General features: G+C 38.9%; 1 protein-coding gene across 2 annotated transcripts in view; it reads left to right on the forward strand.

Annotated features, from left to right (window-relative positions):
* Positions 1-15,591, forward strand: part of CTNNA3 (catenin (cadherin-associated protein), alpha 3) — a 529,775-nt gene that overhangs the window by 495,752 nt on the left and 18,432 nt on the right. For both annotated transcript variants that reach the window (XM_010579986.1, XM_010579985.1), the window contains exon 16: positions 10,536-10,641. In XM_010579986.1, the coding sequence (XP_010578288.1) occupies positions 10,536-10,641 (106 nt within the window). The remainder of the gene's footprint in view (positions 1-10,535; positions 10,642-15,591) is intronic.

A 15,591-nucleotide genomic window follows, 5' to 3' on the forward strand; every position in this document is an offset into this window, starting at 1 on the left:
TGAGAAGATTTGGACTTTCAGATCTATAGGTGAAAGGAAAGGGTGTCTGCCTGTGTGCACAAGCGTAAGTATGGGAAGATCTCACAATTCTTAGATTTTAACCTCTGTAAGTGTATGTAAACATACAGACACTTCTGTGTTTGGTTGTTGCACATACAAATACTCAATGCATATGCATACAAATCAGTCAGATGTACAGACATGTATCCCTTTGATGCTTTGCTTTCCACATTCTGTTGTTGCTATGATTAGTTTTGTCAGCCCTCTGATTTAACAACTTGTAGTCAGGGTTTCAGCTCTCTTCCACCTCCCAGGCTACACGTACAGCTCCTCTACTGACATACCTTCTTTTCTGTTCCCACTTGACTTCTGCCTCAGGTTCTCTTCTATTCTCTTCCATACTATTTTAAAATACAGTTCCAAATTATGAAGCATCTTTGACAGGTAACATAATGTTGAGTAACTATTCAAGTAATATCAGCATTTTTTCCCTACTAACTATTTCAGGATTTCTCAGTTTCAAAAGCGTCATGATTAGGATGATGGAGCAGCACTCTGCTATATAGGACTACATTCTGAAGCAAGAATTCCTTGGTGTTAAGCCATATGCTTTTCAAAATTGGAGACCAGAAATAGCACTTCCAGTGACAGTTATTTTGCAATACTGTCATGTTCACCTTTGACCCTGCAGCCAAGTTTTTCTAACTTTTTTTTGCATTTTTCTAACAAAGCTTATACAGCTGACAAAATAGGATATGTGAGCTTAGAAACAAGAGTGTTTTCTCCTTTTCATGTTTAAATAGCTGCATTCATTAATCAAAGCAGAGAGAAGAAGAAAGCATTAAGAAAAGGTGTCTTATGCGTTTTAATATTATCAAATAGTTTTTCCAAACAGTAATACAAGTGAAGGGCATTTTGTTTGTTGTTATGCAGTCACATTGTATTTTACAGGGTCGGGAACAGACACTATCAAGGATGGGCCTAAGGGCTTTGGCAGACTTGATAGCCAGGGACCACGCCGTTCGAAAGCAGCTGGGGGCAAAGCGGGAGGCAGGGCCATGCTGTTCTGCATCGCAGTGCCTGAGGGGCTGTGGTGGCCCACGAATGAGAATCACTGTTGCATAGGCATGGCACCGAAGATGAACTACAAATATACCATAGAGTCTCCGTGATGTTTTGTGAAATTACCAGAAGATTCAGGTTTTTTTCAGAGACCACAAGAAGTGATCATGGTTTTAGTGAAATTTGGAGAATTTTGGACATTGCTATCAGAACTGAAATTGTTAGACACTAAAGGCCTTTAAAAAATCTGCTTCTGTATTGTCTACTAAGTGCTGAGAAGATTTTTGATTGCTCTGTTTTCATCTTGGGTGGCAAAAGACAGGAAGAGCGAGCAGCAAAAAGAAATAAATGGCTGAGTTCCTCTTAGAGCAAAACCTTGTAAATAATAGCTTGCTTTATTTTGTAAAGCTAGTGAAAGCACAAAGGATTTGGGGAGAGAAGGATGACCTAGATAAGAAAATTACCAATGTGAGATCAACAATGATGTATCTAGATAGTAGAATCTGTCCCAGAGCAGAAAAAGAAAGAAATCATAGGGCTGATATAAACTTGTATTGATGTAAAAAAAATTGCTGTAAATAACAGTACTTTCCAATTCCCATTTAACTACCACACTGGTGTAAAGGATTTAACTACTCCTGTGGATTATTACACTGGTTTTCGTTTTCAGTATTTCTTTAGCCACAGTTCCATTATCATTCTGTAAAGATCTGGGAGAAGAGGGAAGTATAGTTTGCCTCCTGCCAATTTAACTCAAAGGAAAAGTCTGGACTTTTCAACTGTTTCTGTGTTTAGTATTTTTCCCACTTCCTTGGTTTCTTCAAAGCTAGTGCTGTAGAATTCATTGGGCTAATTCTTGCAGGTTCATGGAGAAATTGTGTCATTTCCTAGTGTTCCCTATACAGAAGGGGGCCACTTTGACAGAAGAGATGCCTTTGAGACAAGACATGCATGATGTTAGATAAGATGTCATTGTTGGTAGAGCATGTAACCATATGAGTGTGTTAAGTACCATATAATCCTCTTGTGCCATGTAACCCAGTGACTGCAGCTGAGGAGGAATTCCCATGTCAAGATTTTTCACAGAGCCTTACTGCTTATTCCACCATAATAAGCTGAAGCTTAGGAAGCAAACCCAAACCTAATCCATTCCATTGACAGTCAGTCTTCCTCTTTTCTAAATTAAGTCTTATGTCTTTCCGGGAATTCTCCTACAGAGACCTTGTTACTGTAAAAAAGAGCTGAAGTTTTACTTCTCCTCTGTGTTTACCATTTTCCCACTGCCTTTCCTTCTGCAGCATATTATTGTTGATTCATGATGGATTTGTGAGCCACTGAAACTCCAAATTGCTTCTTACTGTCCTGTTGTGTAGGGACTGACTCTCTACTTGTATCTGCGCATTTGATTTTCCTACCTGAGTGCACATATCCTTTTTTAATTGCATCTCCTTTTTCTTCCATACTTTTCTCAAGATAATTCTTAATTCCAAGTCTGGCCTCCCAGCTTATTTCCTTCTCCTTCCACATCACTATCAAGTTTAAGTTCATTAAGCATTCTTTTTTTCCTTCATTCAAGTCATAAATAAGGAACTGAGTAGCTGTCCTGGTTTTGGCTGGGATAGAGTTAATTTTCTTCCTAGTAGCTGGTATAGTGTTATGTTTTGGATTTAGGATGAGAAGAATGTTGATAACACACTGATGTTTTCAGTTGTTGCTAAGTAGTGTTAAGACTAAGTCAAGGATTTTTCAGCTTCTCATGCCCAGCCAGCAAGAAGGCTGGAGGGGCACAAGGAGTTCAGAGGGGACACAGCCAGGACAGCTGACCTAAACTGGCCAAAGGAATATTCCATAGCACGTGATGTCATGCCCAGTATATAAACTGGGGGGAGTTGGCCAGGAGGGGTGGATCACTGCTCGGGAACTAACTGGGCATCAGTCAGCAGGTGGTGAGCAATTGCATTGTGCATCACTTGTCTTTCTTGGGTTATACTTCACTCTCTTTTTGTTATCCTCAAAACTTGGTTAGATGCCACGAAGTAGGTGGCAGTTGCTGGCTGGGGTTAAACCACAACAGCAGCGCAGAAACCAAGGCAGATGCCAGCAAAACCAGGTTCCTTCTTCTGTTTTTTGCCTCCATTGTGACAGTAGCCCTTTGATAACCAGTCTGTCTTGGAGAATGCTCTTCCAACAGTTTTGCATCTCCGTTGCAAGTATTTTGTCTAGACCACATACTCTTTAGGTAGTTTATGAAAATACAACAGAAGGGAGTTTCAGAAGCCTGTCTGAAGATACATGGTATTTACAGCTTTTAATCTTTCTAGAAGCCATAAAAGCTTATTTTACATTGGTCTGACAATATTTATCCTTGAAAAATCATGTTGGCTCTTACTCATCTTTGTTGTATTCTGCATGCTTCCAACTTGTTGATTGATTATGAATTGATAGGATTTACTGGCTTTCAGCAGACATTTGGAACCGATAGACAAAATGAGGTCGATGGCCAACATTTCTACCAAGAGATTTTGAAGGGCAGCTCTCAGAATTCCAACAGGGTCTGTGGCTGACTTCTGCACACTCAAAGGAACCAATCCAATAAAACCCAGTCATAGCCAGATCAGCCCATGTAATACTCATTTATAAAGTATATTTGTTTCATATATATCACCCCACTCTTGCTGTAAAAAAGACTATGCTTTTGGACCTCCTCTCCCTTATTGCTCTTTGAGGGAGATGCAGAGCTGATATATTGCCAGTGCAGGAGGGCAAAAAAGAAGAGGGAAGAGAAACTTCTGCCTTAAACTCATTTTCATTTCCAGAATTATAGAATAGATAGTAATATATATGCTGTGTTCACATTGCCTGGAACTTCACTGACCCGTTCCTGGATCCATATAATCCAGGTATTTTTGCAAGTCTTAAATTCCTTTACTCACAAAAGGTATTTATACCTACAAAATACTACTTAGTACAGAGAGTTTACGGACATTTATTTCATGCCTTTTAGAGTTCCTTCCCACTGTCCTTTTCTCATCTGGCTACACTTTTATTTATATTACATCCATTTTATTAATGAGTGGAACTGCTTCAGCCATTGCATCTGTAAATGTTGAGTGTGGGTTTGGCCTTAGTCAGTTACACTAGCAGTTTTGCTAGCATTAAGAATTCTTTCCTTCTAATTTCCAAACCTGTAAACTCAGATGGGGATAGAGAGTGAGGTGAAGTAGAATCTTCCTTGCTCCTGTGTCCACAGCTGTAATGAAATGGCAAAGGTCAGTTCTGGGATCCACCTGTACAGTATACAACTACATTCTCCCTAACTGAATTACCTGAGGAACTCTGCTGCCTCCCGTTTGTCTAGGTATAACTGATAGAGACATGCAGTCAGGTGTAATAGAAGGGTTTTTTTGTTTATAGCCTTGATTCTAAAAAGTGTAGTTTTCCATCCTTGAACAGCAAGCACTTCACAAATTGCATCTAAAACTGTGCGCATTGAGCTGGGAGGGGCAGACAAAACGATCTACAGAGAAAAATGATTCACTCAGTAAGTTAATAGAGCATTTGTAATGACTGAGGTTTGAATCCTGCTTCCTTATCCCTGTTCCCAGGACTTCATGCAATCACTAGGTTAAAAAAAGAAAAAACTTAAGAAACAGCTCATGGAATAGAAATCAGAATGCGTGATGGGAATCCAAATTTCTTAACTGTGCCAGTATTAGAAGCATTTTGCAGAACATCAGTGGGAAGGTAGAAAGAAGGGAGAAACACACTGTGTATTTGGGGAAGAACTGTAGGAGGCACAAGTGGAACCATGGAAAGTAGTGACAACTGAATTAACTAAATACTGTAGTGTATATAAAATTTACTCAGTTTGTTTAGGAGTATCTTTCTGTCTCTGGATAAGGTAATGGATGTGCCTTATAAAACTAAACAAACTGATAGCAATGTAACTAATGCACTTTCCCCAAGAGTAGACATGCACCTGAAGTAATGTGATAGCCACCTGGATGAGTGCTCTGACCTTCTTCACAAAGTCAAGAAAAGTTCCAGCTGATTCCCATTAACAAGGAGCCCTTCCCAACAGTCAGCCTCACCCAGGCCAAAGCTGAACTCACTCTAACTGATGATAAAAGTTGGGGCTGCTCACACGGACACTGGTCTGGCGTTGGCCGGGATTGCCAGACTGGATCCATTGCTGAGCTTTGATTGGAACAGCAAGGACCAAAGAGGTAGCTGGGTCTATACTGGCTTGGAGTTAGTGCCTCTTCTGCGGTGTCCCCAGAAATCCTGTAATGACAGTGGGAGCTGTCAGGATTTGCTGAGCTAGAAATTAGGACTGATGATGTAGTGGTCCGTGCCTGAAGCTTGAGACTTTAATGTGAAAAAGACCACTCAGGTTGTGGTTTGGAGATGACAGTAGTTGCTAAGCTTAAGTTCACACCTTGAAATGCTTGCAGTGCTATGAAAGGCTTATGTTTGATGGTAGTTTATGGTGTTAGATGTATGTTAGGTAGGAGTTTATTTTTTGAGACTGACTGGTCAGTAGAGCTCCCTATTGTTGTTTCTGAGGCAGGGGAAGTACAAAACATTTGCTGAGGTGAGTACAGTGAGTAGGGGTAAGCCGCTCAGCTTTGCTCAGAGACAAAAAACTGTCTATTCTGGGAAAATGTGATGGCAAAGGCCTTTTAGATTTGAGGTAAGACTACAAGTTTCCATTAATGTAAGAATTAAGAGAACAATTTTGATCATTACTTTTCAGAGTGAAATTCCAGCGTGGATCAAAAAGAAGATAATGCCCGATACTGATGCCTGCTAATCATTCTAGTTAAGTTTAGGCAGACAGAGATGGAGTTACTCTGCAGATGATACACTGTTTGTTTATCATGGCTTGGAGCAAGAAGGATTAGACTGAGAGGGTTAGGTCTCTCTTTCACAATCTTCCAAAACCCTCGGTGTCATACCAATTAACATAGTCCAGCTTTTTTCTTCTTAGGTTTGTACCTTTCAAGAAACATTTATGTGAAGCTTTTTTTCTCCTACAACTTCATGGAGGTACTCTAAACTGATTTTGTTGTACACAGTCCAACTACATTCCTTCTACTTAGACTTAGCTGGACGTCTCTCAAATTATTTATGGTCTATTCCCAGTTTCCTCATTGGATAGAGCAGGTGATTTAAGAGATCTAGTAACAATCCATCACTGCCTTGGGGGCATATAATTGCTCATAAATATAGTACTTTGTGTCTCATCTTTGTTTGCATATCCTTGAATGTGTTACCAGCTTACTTAGCTAGTAAGGTTTTATGCTTGGAAATAGTGAAGTGTGAGGAAAGTAGGTGTATTAGATCTTTCATGCAATGAATCCAAATCAGGCATTCAGAATCTACTGTAGGCTGTGAACGCAATGAAATCACTGGGAAAGAATTTCAGTAAATGCATTAATGGAGTGTGTGAGATGAAGTTTGGCTTTAAAAGTTACAGAGACTGGAAGCAGGGCAAAAATAGTAAGATAAGGCTGAGTAAAAAAAAAAAAAAAAAGTTTACATGGACACCATAGCAAAGAAATTAGAATTTATCTCATAGAAGAGTGAAAAAGGTGGAAAACTCCATGAAGGAGAAATTTTGTGATGCTGTTGACCAGCAGATGGTACATGGTGGGAAGGATTTTTTAATATGTCTTTAAGCATCTGCTGTAGGTGCACAAGCTAAGCTAATCTTCTTAAGCTTCTGCATGCAGATCTGTATTATCTATAGTAATTTGGTTATTTTTAACAACTGGACCAAGTACCACAATAGTCTCACAGATTAGGCAAGGATGCTTCAGCACCTGGTGGAGATGGATCACGGACTACATCTGTAGGAGGAAAGGGATGTTGGTACAATGATATGGAGAGAGAACTAAGTGAAATATCTGAAAAAACCCCCCTCCAGACAGTGAGATGGATAGCTCAGGGAAACAGCCTCCCAAGCAAAGTGTTTTTTTTCTTACTTCAAACTTGCCAGACAAAATGCAAGTAAATATAAAACTGGTAGGACGCTGTCTAATGGCTGGGGAAAACAACCTAGATGATTTAATAGACTTTTTGTGTCTCTAATATCTGGATTCAGGGAGTTAATCTGAGCTAGTGGCATTCTGAATCTGCTGATCCGGTGCTAAATCAGGAAAACTGGGAATTCACAAAATGCACAGCTGCACCGATAACATTAGAAGGCAACACACGTTGAAACTGGTAGTCATTCAACCAAACAACATGAAACTTCTTTGATAAATTTAAAATAAAATCGTTGGACTGGAAGAGACCTCAGAAGGGGACTTAAATCATCCCATCATTCGTAACAGATGTCTGTCTAGTCTTGTCCAGTAGCGGAGATGCCACAGCCTCCTGGCTGCTCTGTTCCAGTTCCCCATGATCTCGGCGCCTCATCTGAAACTTCTCCAGAATGTGGGCTCAATACTACCTCCCCTATCCACTACAGCCATGAAGCCCATTTGAAGACTGTTACCATGTGTATCCTACAGCCTCTCTTGCTCATGCTTCCTCCTTTGCCCCACTCCTAACTTTCAAATTTCTTTATCAAAGAAGGGTTTAAACCTTTCAGTCTTTCCTTATTGGTCATATTTATGACATTCTAATCCTATTTGACAGTCTCCAACTGTGTCAAAACTGTCTTCATGGAGACCCACACAGAACTACCAAAACTGAGAAAGCAAAAGGAGAACTTTCTTTTGGATATCTACCTATTTGTGTACCTTGGTGTGGCATCTGCTGTTTTCATAACAGCAGTACCTCATGGACTCTTGTTCAGACTGACCCACTGTAATAACCCCTGTATCTTCTTAAAAACCTGCTCTGGAGTTTATATTGCTCTCTTTCCATGCAGTTGATTATTTATGTCCAAATTAAGAGTTTGCAGTTGTCGCCCTAGAAATTTCATCCCAGTTTTTTTCCTGTCTGTATCTTCCGTTTGGCTGGTGATTCAGCAGATTTGGTGTACTCTCCCAAGTACTGTTTTAAAAGTATTTAGTGGGTAGAATTGCCAAACATCATAAATTGGGACTAATGGCTCATTATGCCATACCCCAAGGTAATTAAACCTGCACTTTATGTAAAAGGTCTGGATTTTATGTGGAGGTGAAAAATGGAGCACAGGTAGTTCTTCTTGGTTGTGTAGAAAAGGAGCCGTCTTTGTATGTGTAACTTAACATGCTGGATTTTCAGCACTTTTTAATATAAGCCTGAGGCATTGTTAAACACTATTTCTAAGCATTTATTTCAAGACTTAGCTGTGGTTTATAGCTCATAAGCATCCTGCCCCACATTTCTTAGAGAATGTAGTGGAGAAGAACTTGAACCATTGGTGCTATTAGGTGGCAAGTGGAGCAGAATTCTTGTCAGTCCTCATTGCTGAGTGTTCCTCTAATGGCTCTCATGGTAGCTGTATTTGTGGTGGAAAGAAATACTTTTCATTTGTTTGAAATACCTTTCTTGGGTAGAATTGCTTCATTCTCGTTAGCCAGATCCTCTGAGGAACTTGCACAGGTACAAGAAAATTGCTAATTTAATTAAACAACTTCACCTTCAAAATGCATGGCCAGCGTATCTTCAGATGTCAAAAAAGCTGCTGGCTGATACTCACAAGGATTACCTAAACAGAAATTACTTGCACTGTTATGCCATCTCTCCTTTCCCTGCTGCTTTAATTCTGGGTTGTGTTCACCTTTTGTGCTGTTTGACTGGTAGACTGGGTTGTAACTTTCCAGGAGGGTACTGGACTGCTTACAACTTGTAGAGCATCTAAAGTACTTGCTATGGACAAGTGACATACCTATGGCCTTTGGAACTTGCCACAGTGCAAATAACAATGAAAAACTAATCAGTGGACTGAGGTGGTGGGAAGGTTTAGTATGCAGTTTTACGAATTCAGTTGTGAAACTAAGAGTCAGAAGGAAAAACATCAGGAAAGGCAAATGAAGGGTATTGTGAAGTTTGAGTACTTAATCCTGGACACATAGGATTGCATTTGCAAATTCGTTCCCCACATACACTATTATTCTTCTATAAACTGGTCAATTCGCTAAATAGGTTTTCCATAAGAAGAAGATACCTTTCTGTGGAAAAATAACACATAAAATACCCGATTCTGAGTTGTTCCAAATGTGGGCTTCAGAAGTTAAGAATAAGGAAATTATTAAAGTATGATTTTGTAAAGTATTCGTCAAGTATGCTTTTCCCCCAAGGATTAACACATAGTTCTTTGCTAAGCACTCCAATTAATCAAGAAAAGAAAAGATTAAACATTATCTGCCATATTGTGTTGTCATCAGGGTCTTTTTACTGAACGAAATTTTTGTATAGTTACGTACGATAAGATTTTTAGGCTAAACGAGTATTTTACTGGAATGGTTTGCCTTTATACGTGAAACCATATTGTCTTCGAGGAAAAGGGTCTCCTCATTTGAACAAAGAAGTATAGCCTTTTTTTTTTCATGTTGTCCACTTCCTTTGTCCATTACAAAACTTGTAAATTTATATGAGGCCTTCAGGAATTAAATGTTTACATAATAAAACTAAAAGTATTCCTGTCAAAGACCTTGAAATGCAAAGTTGAGTTTAGTGGGGTTGCTCACTGTATACATGTGTGAATTACAATTAAGTGTTGACTTTAGTTTAGCTGAAGTATTTCAACACTGAAGAAGCTGAAGAACAAGAGAATGTGAAGATAATGGTTGTCAATATCACCTACCTTAAGTATTCACATTTTACTTCTTACTTTCTAGAAACATTCTCAAGTAATTAAAGTTTTTAGGTTTGTGGGGAGGTTGTACAAAAGAAGAGGTTGGCTTCTTGACAACTGTTCACAAGAACTTTACAGTTTTCCTAAATTGAAAATTCTTCTTTGAATAATTTATGAAATTATTTGGAAACTATTTTCAGATATGGCATATCTGGACTTTGAGTGGCATTTGTTAGTTCTAATTGGAGCCTTGTTCATACAGTTCCATTCAAGCTTGTGTACACCAGTTAAGTTAAAAAAAAACCCCTACTATTGCTCTGACCAGATATCTATAATGAGTCTCAGAATACATTGCTGTGCTGAACTTTCTTTGAACATATTTACTAGAAAATTCCTGGAAGGGAAAGGAATATAAACTTCATATAACCACAGGAATAGCGAATGGCAAAAGTAGTCTCTTAAAATCTGTATTCTCAGGATTTGGCGTGGGTTGTGCTTCCAGTATGAAAAAACTGTGTGACATCCTTCTCGTACTTCTGCATCCAGTTGATGCCAAACAACACAAATTTGTGGGACATGAAAAAGAAACCGGCGCGGGGGGGGGGGGGGATTTAATTAATGTTGCTTCTGTATGGATTAGTTGTTTTATTCAGTTGAGTTCTTCTGTGCCTAATTTGCATGGATGTGATTTATTCTCAGTTTTTGAATAATGTAGTACGGTTCTTTGTTTCATTTGAAGGGGTAGAGGACCACTGAAGAACACATCTGATGTAATTAATGCAGCAAAAATGATTTCAGAGTCAGGATCAAGGATGGATGTCCTAGCACGGCTGATTGCCAATCAGGTAGGTTATTTATGCAGCAGTGCATTAAACTTTGTCACAGATTAATCCATCCACAGAACCTCTAGCACCTAAGAAGGTCACTTACAAAAGTGCTTGTGACATTTTAGACCTACCTCAGATTTTCCTTTTCTTCTCAATTTCTGAAGCAATGGATAGATAGATCCTGTCTTAATTGTCTGTGTCAATTCTCTTCTTCATACATATCCATGTGTCTGTTCATATACACTTAAAAACACACATAAATATATGTGTACATGTATCACGTGCATATGTACATACATTTATCTACATATGTATTTGAACATATGTGTATATTTGTGAGTTCCTTTAAGCTATGAATGCAACATTTTACATGTATAGTATAGTCCATTCTTGACTTCCCTGGGTAAATTATGCAGAAACAACTTGAGTTGTTTCAGGTGAGTCAGCTTAGGTGTGGGAACACAAGGGTGTTGCATTGGCTTAGAGTTCTGCTGAGCAGGCTTACTGTTTTGGGCAGGTGCTAGGTCTCAGCACTGTGCTTAGTAAGATTACTGACTTTCTTCCTCTGTCTTTGCAATTATTTGTTTTCTACCCTAATCTCTATACATGGATAATTACAGAACCTGTGCTTTTGCTGTACCTAGGTAATCTTCTATCTCTGCCCCCCAACACTGGCTGTTTCTTTCGAGTATTGATGTCAAATGGTTTTCCATGTAACTACCCTTCTGGATAGTCTGAGTTTTGGCCTCTGCATAGCTGTAGTCTCGAGGTGATTTTTTTTAGCATTTAAAAGAAATATTGTATCATCATCAAATGCAAAGTGTTAGAGCTATAAGGTCCACTTTATTTCCGTTGGATCTTTAAAACATCCAGTCGCTCAAAAAACTCCACCAAAATACCCAAACCAGGATCTACATAGATCAATAAGCATGCTCATTTTCTGGGCTAAGACGACTGCATAGTAGCTTAGTAAATGAATACACCAAAAGCAACTTGTCACATGCAGCAGCCCTCTTTACTAAGTAGGGTTGGTTGTTTTAGGGGCAGACAGTGCCAATAGAAGAGTGTAGTGAAATGTCAGTGTGCAAGTATCAAATCTAAAGCATTCCTAGTCTTTGTGACTGCCTTTTAGGTCCAGGGTAGCATGGTATAGTCGCTGTCTTCCACACCCTCACATTCTCTCTCTCTTCCCCTCACTTTTGATTTTCATACACAACGCTTGCTTTTCTAGTATCTGTGAAGCAGCAACAATCTATTAGTGTTTTCTGTCATATTCCTCTCTGAATTCCAGGTAACAAGACAAAGAATTTCTGGTTTTGATCTATACAGTTGTGATCTGATTTGTGGCAAAACTAGGTAAAATGTCTTGAGTCCCCATTTGTGATCTTGACAAATATTCTTCCAGCACATCTCTCTTTTCAAGAGCATTGCAGCATGGCTCCTTTCAAGATTTTTTCAATTACAAATTAAAATTCAAAACCGTCACTGATCTATTGCAGAAAACAATGTGGTATCAAAGCCAAAGATGAGTAAGCATCATCATCTCTTGCTTGTTTTAGAATAGGGAATCCAGTCTCAATGAAATATTTATTTCCTAAAATTTTCCTTTTTCTGTATTATTACAGTGAGTCCAGACTAGAAACATGAACAAATCAGTGTGAGGAAAAAGTAGCCATGAATCATTAGTGCTAATAATTCGTGTGTACCCTCATAGCTGCTGTGAAATGTGATGTCATTCAAGTTATTGTAACCCTTTTACTGAATTCACTCAAATTATTTCTATTTGTCCTAGCTCAGAGCTTGCACACAGTTGATACCCTTGAACCACCTGACCCCTGGTATTTATTCCTTGTGCTATCTAGTATGCATCTGAAATACACTAGTTAGAGGTGTATTTTAGATGTAATTTCTTATTACAAGCACAAGAAGCAAATAGGCATATACAGTTGTTTTGGTTTTTTTTTTTAAAAAAGATGAACCAAAGCAGCCCTTCCAGTACCTCTGTGGTGAACACAACTACAGTCATTGCTAGCCATGTGTCAAACTTAGTAAAAAAGAGAATCTTGCCTTTACTCCTCCTATTACAAAGAGGCTTAATATGATCTTCTCGTTCCTCAGATGGCTAGAAATCTTTTAACTTCTGTAACCTTTTTTGCCCATGCCATGTCATCTTTTAACTTACAAAGCTCTTTTCTCACTGCGTTATTTTTTTAATCTGCAAGGTGTTTGTAAAGACCAGTAATTCCTTTTCTCAGCTGTTATTTTGCCAAATTTCCTATGCCTGGCTCTCTTGGGGTCCTAAAATAAAATAAACTTTACATTCCTCTGGGCTACCGAATAGCTGTTCGCTGAATTTGGTCCAAACTGTAGGAATGCTGCAAGAATTTGGTGCACAGACTGGAACGTGAATTCTGATGAGGTTTTATGAGTCCCTTTCTCAGCAGCATTAATACTTTTTAGTGGAATATGTCACCTGTTGCCTTTGAGTAACATCTAAATTATGTGGAATTTTTATTCCATGTAAAAATGGATTTGTATGATTTGCTTCAAAAGTGAAAATAGATAGCTCTACATTGTACCAATTTTCAAGTAACTGTTACAAGATACAAGTCCTTGCATTCTTCCTGCGCTTACTTTTCTTATCACTGTTTCACTTCTTGCTATTGAGCTTAGGCTGTCCTGTAAGTATTTGTTACCACTTCTGAAACTGTCCTTTAATTAGGCCACATCACTTCATAGTTGTCCCACGATTCAACAATATTACTCTGCCTTTGTAGTTAACAGGATGACACTAATGTATGATAGCATTTTCAGTATTCAAAGCTACATGCAAGAAAGAAAAGCCAAAACCTTGCTCTATTTCCTCCATCTAGCTTCAGACCTGAGCAAGAACCCCAAAGATGCAATCACTGCGTGATGAAGAATCACTGTCATATCTCTTTGACCTTTTCCTGTTTATAAAACATTTTCAAATGAATGATTTTGGTTCACACTCCATGTAATTTTAGAGAATCATAATTGAGAACTGTGGAATGACATAATTCATACAGTTTTTCTTTTAGGAGGGAAAAAAAACCACAAACCACCTTGAAACTGTATTAGCAGTATTTTATAACTTGTCAGCCACAGCAGCACCTCTCTGATACACTGTTCTTCATTTCAGATTTTTATAAACCCCTCTTCCTGCGTTTGAAGGAAAGGGAACACAGTATGGTATAATTAGCAGAATTCAGTTGTATTTGAGTCCATACAGCACTTTTAAGATGACTCAGAGTTAACAACTGTGAAAATAATTACAGTACTGCATCAACATAAAACTAGGCAAATTAATCACAAGTACATTGATAATAAATTTAGTTTAAAATAAGATTGTTTCAAATTCATTGTCAAATTTGTGACCTGAAAGCCATAAGATGATTAAGGCAGTTAGTACATCCTGGTTTTAAGGCTGTGTGCTGTAGATTAAGATCTTTATTAAAAGCCTCCTCAGTATTCCAGTTGTTTTGCACCAGGAGATGCTGGTCCGCTATGATCCCAGTAAGACAGGCACTCAGACTCTCTGAGATGTCATTTAAAATGCTGTTTGTCAGAGCTAACACTGTAAGGAAAGAATAGCGTAGATAATCTTACATCCCTTTCAGTGGTGGGAACCCCAGGTGGTGTAGCACCGAATGGCCCTTGGAGCCATCCACAGCATGCTGGGCAGACCCTCTCTGTAGAAGAGATTCCCCCATTTTGGTCATTTGAGCTGTTACGGGATTCTCTTACAATGAAACAACTCCATTTATCATTTCCACTGTCAAACAGGATGTTGACACGAGAACTCCTTTCTGCAGTCCTAGATAAAGGCAAGGATATGCCAGTGTCCCAATCACCACTACCAAGTGGGAGCTGCCCGCAAGCTCCTCTGCTGCCGTACAGTAGCTAGGTGTATGCTGCGGACGAGGGATTTGTGCACCACAGCACAGCCCAGGCCTGGCCCTACTCAGGTTAACTGCTGTGTGGGTCACTAACTTCTCCATGTGCAGTGGTTTCTCGGTTAGGATCAATACAAGGCAATAAAAAGTTAACTACTTTCAAATTCTGCAAGTGTAGGGATCAGTATGAAACATGTCTTGCTACAGAACCAGGTAGTCTCCTGACTTAGAAGCTGATTTCATGTACTTCAAAAAAGTTTCCCTGAAAGTAAAACTAAACAGGCATCCTTTAAAATGATTAGCTGGTGAATATGATGCAAGCAGATGTGCTGAAAAGATCTTCCAATTACAGGATCATCTTACCTACAAGCTTACAGGTAATAAACAGTTGCAATAAATTATTATACATTTGTATTTATAGTAGTGGATCTGTGTGTGATTATACAGAGTATTACTCACCATGAAGACAGATTGAGATTCTAGAGAAATGCTACCAGCTTTGTTAGCAAAGGGATGGAATCAACGTAAAGCAAGAACAGTATTGTTTACAGTCAGAATTTCCTCCACAATTGTTTGTCTTGGTCTTTTGTGCCACTGCTGTACCAGTGGCTTTTTCACTTGGATTGTGAATGTTGGTTTCACTGCATAATTTATCAGATGACCTGGAGGCTTCTGGATATTACTTCTGTTGGGTAAAACACCACTGCATCATTTGGATGCAAGTCAGTTCTGATCCTGTTCTTAATGGAAGGCTCTTAACACCTCACTACCTTCAATATATATGGGAAAGAACCTCTCATACTTTGCCAGGTTCTCCAGTTAAGAATGTGAGACATTAAACTGGTAACCATCAATTGCCTGTGGGATGATTAAACTCAGAAGTTATTAATTGTCCTTCGGTTGCAGCCTAGTGCTTGGTTTCACTAGTGAGCAAGTGTTGCTTGCACCAGATTCTTCTGAGCCATATATAGAGGATTCCTTATGGAATATCCGCTCTACAGAGTACATTTCTTTCTAACATCTGTTCATGGTTGATTGGGATATGCTATAG

The sequence above is a fragment of the Haliaeetus leucocephalus genome, unplaced genomic scaffold, assembly GCF_000737465.1.
Source record: "Haliaeetus leucocephalus isolate CR32 unplaced genomic scaffold, Haliaeetus_leucocephalus-4.0 Scaffold687, whole genome shotgun sequence".
Taxonomy (NCBI): Eukaryota; Metazoa; Chordata; class Aves; order Accipitriformes; family Accipitridae; genus Haliaeetus; species Haliaeetus leucocephalus.